General features: G+C 40.2%; 1 protein-coding gene across 1 annotated transcript; it reads left to right on the forward strand.

Annotated features, from left to right (window-relative positions):
• Positions 1-479: 479 nt before the first annotated feature.
• Positions 480-4,455, forward strand: PKNH_1033000 (SICAvar, type II; the record flags this gene model as incomplete). The annotated part of the gene is made up of 3 exons (XM_002257979.1): positions 480-554; positions 691-3,315; positions 4,111-4,455. 3 exons carry the CDS (start codon positions 480-482, stop codon positions 4,453-4,455), a joined length of 3,045 nt encoding a protein of 1,014 aa, XP_002258015.1.
• Positions 4,456-4,662: the final 207 nt, after the last annotated feature.

The raw sequence follows: 4,662 nt of genomic DNA on the forward strand, positions 1-4,662 counted from the left end.
ATTTGTAGAAAGCGAACAAAGAAAAATGAATGGAAATGAACGGAACTGAGAATTATGTAAGAAAATGTCAAAAATTATTATTTATTATTTTTAAAAAAAGAAAAAAAAAAAAGGAGGTTGGGGGGTGCGGTGGGGGGGGGAGGATATTTTAATGAAAGGTAAATAAAGAATAAAAAAAAAAAAAAAAGGAAAAAGTCATTATTTGGAGGATAAAATTCCCCCCTGAATAAAATAAGGGTTGTTGTAAGGGTAAATTGAATTTAATAAGGGGGTTGCTGTGGTATAGAATAAATATATATCAAGAGGAACTGTGCAAACTTGAAGGAAAAAGGGGTTCCAGCCCTCCCTGCCAAAAAAATTAAAAGGAGGGGGGGAGCGAAACCTGCCACCTTAGAAGGTGCATCTAATGAAGGAAGACCACACCTATGAGGAATAAGTAGTATTAGAAGTATAGAAAAAAAAATAAAAAGCATTTCAAGATGGAGGACTTCCATTACTTTGCAGAATTCATGAAAAAATGGTTAGCGGAGGAGGGAACAGGTGCTATGGACGTGGTAAGTTTAGTTGTACTACCCCATAAGTGCTTATGGAATAAATGAATTATTGTGCATGAAAAAATGATTGAGGAGAACTGGAATCCCGGAATACGGATATATATATAAATTTTTTCCCCCATATTCAACGTCTTAGAAAGTTCTATTGAAGAGAGTAGAAGAAGGAGTTGAGGACATGCTCGATAATGCGCAGGACAGAACGACGGATGAAGTGGAGCAGTGTGCACAGCAGGATACGAATGGAGAACCAATATTGAAGGATCCGAAGGAAAAAAATTTATGTAAAATTCTAATCAGATTATTCTACGGAATAGCTAGATTAAGACAGGTGGGAAAGAAAGAAGGGAACAAGACGGAAAATTGGGAATGGATAAAAACAGTGATGACCAATTCAACGGAGGAACATGTACAAGATTATCTAAGATGTATAATAGGAAAAATACTTATAGTAAAAATGTTAGCAGCACAATGTAATACGAACAAAGTGGTTGAAATTGTGAAGAACGCAGTGGACAGTACCATAGAAAAGAAAGGAGCTCAAGAGGAACATGATAAATGTAAGAAAATAGATTTTAAAAGTTTAAGTATGGGGCAAAAATTTTTTTGGGCAGAAATACAGGACTCCATAGAGAAGGATAAAGGTAATGGTAAAACTATTAAGGACTTAATTGAGCAGCAAAAATGTGAAGAGGGGAATGGTACCCCGGGGACGGTGGGTAAGAACGATGAGAGCAAGTGGAAGAGTATTAGGGAACTACTTGGATTGAGTGAGGGGGATAAGCTGCATGAATTGAACACTGATAGTAATACGTGGCCAAGAGGAACGTGGGCCAAGACACTATGTTACATAAAGAATAGGGGTAAGGATGAGATTAAGGAAATAGAGGGAATACTAAAGCAGGTGCATAAGTTAGGTGGAAAATATAAAGGACAAGTAACAGGGTCGGAGGGAAGTCAAAATGATAAGAATACAAGCACTCTTGCCGAGTGCGAAAAAATTGAAGAAGATGTTCTGCGCGCTAGTCCACAAACAACAGATCTCGCAGCACCTTCTACTTCGGTCTCAAGTTCCCCTTCCTCCAGTAGTTCCAGTAGTTCAAGTTCTTCTTCATCAGCTTCAGTTTCTGGATCTTCTGGAGATGGTAGTGTTTCCGCTGGTGGTGGAGGTGCTGGTACTTCACCAACTTCTGCTGGTAGTATTGCAAGTACTGGTGCTGGTTCCGGTTCACAGGTCCCAACAGAAACGAAGGAACATTCCGGAAAATCGGAAAAAGTACTTTATACTTATGAAGACATTAAGGGATTGTGGGACGCATTCGGTGGCGGTGGTCCAGGACAACAGCCGCCACCAACACAACCTCCACCACAACAACAATCTTCTCCTGTCGTTGCAGCACCAGCCCCTGCTCTCGCTCATGTTAATGGTGGAGGTGGGGGAACTGGTGGTGCAGGTGCAGGGGTACTGGGTGGTTTAGTACCAGGTGCTGGTGGGGTTGTACCTGGTGTTCCAGGGGTAGGTGGTGTGCCAGGAGTTTGTACTCCAGCAGCATCAGCTACAGAAATTTCTCCAGGATCTCCTGCTGGGGGCGGTGTTGCCGGTGGTGGGGGAGGTGCATCTTCTGGAGGTGGTGGTCCAGGTGGCACTAGTACTGGTACTGGTGCTGCTCAAGGACCAGGTCAAAGTACTGGTTCACCAGCTCCACTACCCCCCCCACCCCCTCCTCCTCCACCACAACCACAACCACAACCACCCCGTCCTCCTCCACCACAACAACAACAGAGTGGCCAACAAAGTAATCAATCACCTTCAACATCATCAGCATTATCAACACCTGTTACAACATCAACACAAACACCAGCAATATCACCAACAACACCATCAGCAACAATGACATCATTAACACCATCACCAACAGAACCAACAGAATCATCATCAACACAGTCCACACCAGAATCTTCGGGTTCGGGTATATGGTCGGGAATTCTTGGGAAGGTGCAATCAAAACTTTCGTCCATGCTATCATCTCTTATATATAAAACAGCCTTTTCCGCCATTCCTTCCGCCATTAATACTGCTTATGATGTAGTTACCCCCGTTCTACAAGAAGCTGTAAAGGCTGAAGCAGCTGCAAGAGCTGCGAAAGCTGCAGAACCTGTTCCTCCAGCACTTGATCCTCCGAAAGCACCTCCTGTCGCTCCGGCAGCAGAACCTCCTGCTCCTGATCCCGTTAATGGTAGTGTCGCCGTTTCTGGTACACCACCAACTTCTCCTGGTGGTGTTGGTAGTGTTTCCGCTGGTGGTGTTGGAGAACCAACAGCAGCTGATGCGGCAGCTCCAGGTGGTCATGGGGCTGTACCTGGTGTTCCAGGGGTAGGTGGCGTCCCGGGGGTTGGTACTCCAGCAGCGGCCGCAGCAGAGACTCCAGGATCTACTGCTAAGGGTGGTGGTGCAGCTGGTGTTCCAGGGGTAGGTGGTGTGTCAGGGGGAGCGGGTGCAGCAGAGGCTCCAGGGTCTGCTGCTGGTGCCGGTGGTACCGGTGGTGGTAGTAGTCAACATACTGGTCGTGTTGGTAGTAGTGTACCATCTGCTGCTGGTAGCAGAAGCGTAAGTCCGCGTAGGACACCACAAGGAGGTACAATTCCACTTGGACCGAAGGTTGTAGAGTGGGATATAAGGAATATAAAGGATGTTATCATCCCTTATATTCCAATAATTCCTGTTGTATTAGGTGTTTCTGTATTTGGTTTCCTTTTTTTTAAGGTAAGGAACAAAAACACATTTTTAACAATAAATGTATTAAAAACACAACTGTATTGTATAATACTATATCATGTGCGCATATATAATTTGGTGTAATTAACTATAATGTGCGCATTATATATTTTGTGTAATTAACTATAATGTAAGCATATATATTTTGCGTAATTAACTGTAATGTGTGCATATATAATTTTGTGTAATTAACTATAATGTATGCATATATAATTTTGTGTAATTAACTATAATGTATGCATATATAATTTTGTGCAATTAACTATAATGTATGCATATATAATTTTGTGTAATTAACTATAATGTATGCATATATAATTTTGTGTAATTAACTATAATGTATGCATATATATATTGTGTAATTAACTATAATGTATGCATATATATGTTGTGTAATTAACTATAATGTACGCATATATATGTTGTGTAATTAACTATAATGTATGCATATATATATTGTGTAATTAACTATAATGTATGCATATATATGTTGTGTAATTAACTATAATGTATGCATATATAATTCTGTGTAATTAACTATAATGTGCGCATATATATATTTTGTGTAATTAACTATAATGTGTGCATATATAATTCTGTGTAATTAACTATAATGTGCGCATATATATATTTTGTGTAATTAACTATAATGTATGCATATATAATTTTGTGTAATTAACTATAATGTGCGCATTTTCTTTTTGATAAAATTGTTTGTTCTTTTTTCCATCGCACCCTAAATAATCATCTTTCTTTTTTTTTTTCTTGTCTTTTCTGTTGCAGTATTTTGGATTTTCTGGTCGGCAAAAACGACGTTCCCGACGTGCGCCACAAATCCCGAGGAGTCCTCCCCCTTTGGAAGAACATATGGAAAAAGGCGCTCTAACCATATCGTATGCACCTTCTCAGTATTATATGGTTAGAAGACGCCATCCTCTATTTAGTACCGAAAGGCAGCGAGTAAAAAAACATATCTTAAAAGGAATAAGCGAAAAAACTATTATTCATGTTCACTTGGAGGCACTAAATGAGTATAAGAACCAAGAACCAAACTATGGGTCGCCGCCATTAATGGATAAAGTCGATTTTCTTCAAATCATCGTGGAGGAATTTATGGGATCTGCATAACTACAAGCAGCGGGGGAGAAAAAAAAAGAAAAAAAAGAAAAAAGAACTGTTCCATGTGAAATAGGACAGAATAGTCCTGCAAACAAAATTTCCTTTCTTCCGCTGTAATTGGTTATGTGTTGATAATTTTTTTTGCGAATTTAGAAAAATATATCAAAATGAATACTTGCACCGTATGTGTGCGTCCGGGCGCGGTGCAAGCCGTTT

The sequence above is a fragment of the Plasmodium knowlesi genome (assembly GCF_000006355.2).
Source record: "Plasmodium knowlesi strain H genome assembly, chromosome: 10".
NCBI classification, from domain to species: domain Eukaryota; phylum Apicomplexa; class Aconoidasida; order Haemosporida; family Plasmodiidae; genus Plasmodium; species Plasmodium knowlesi.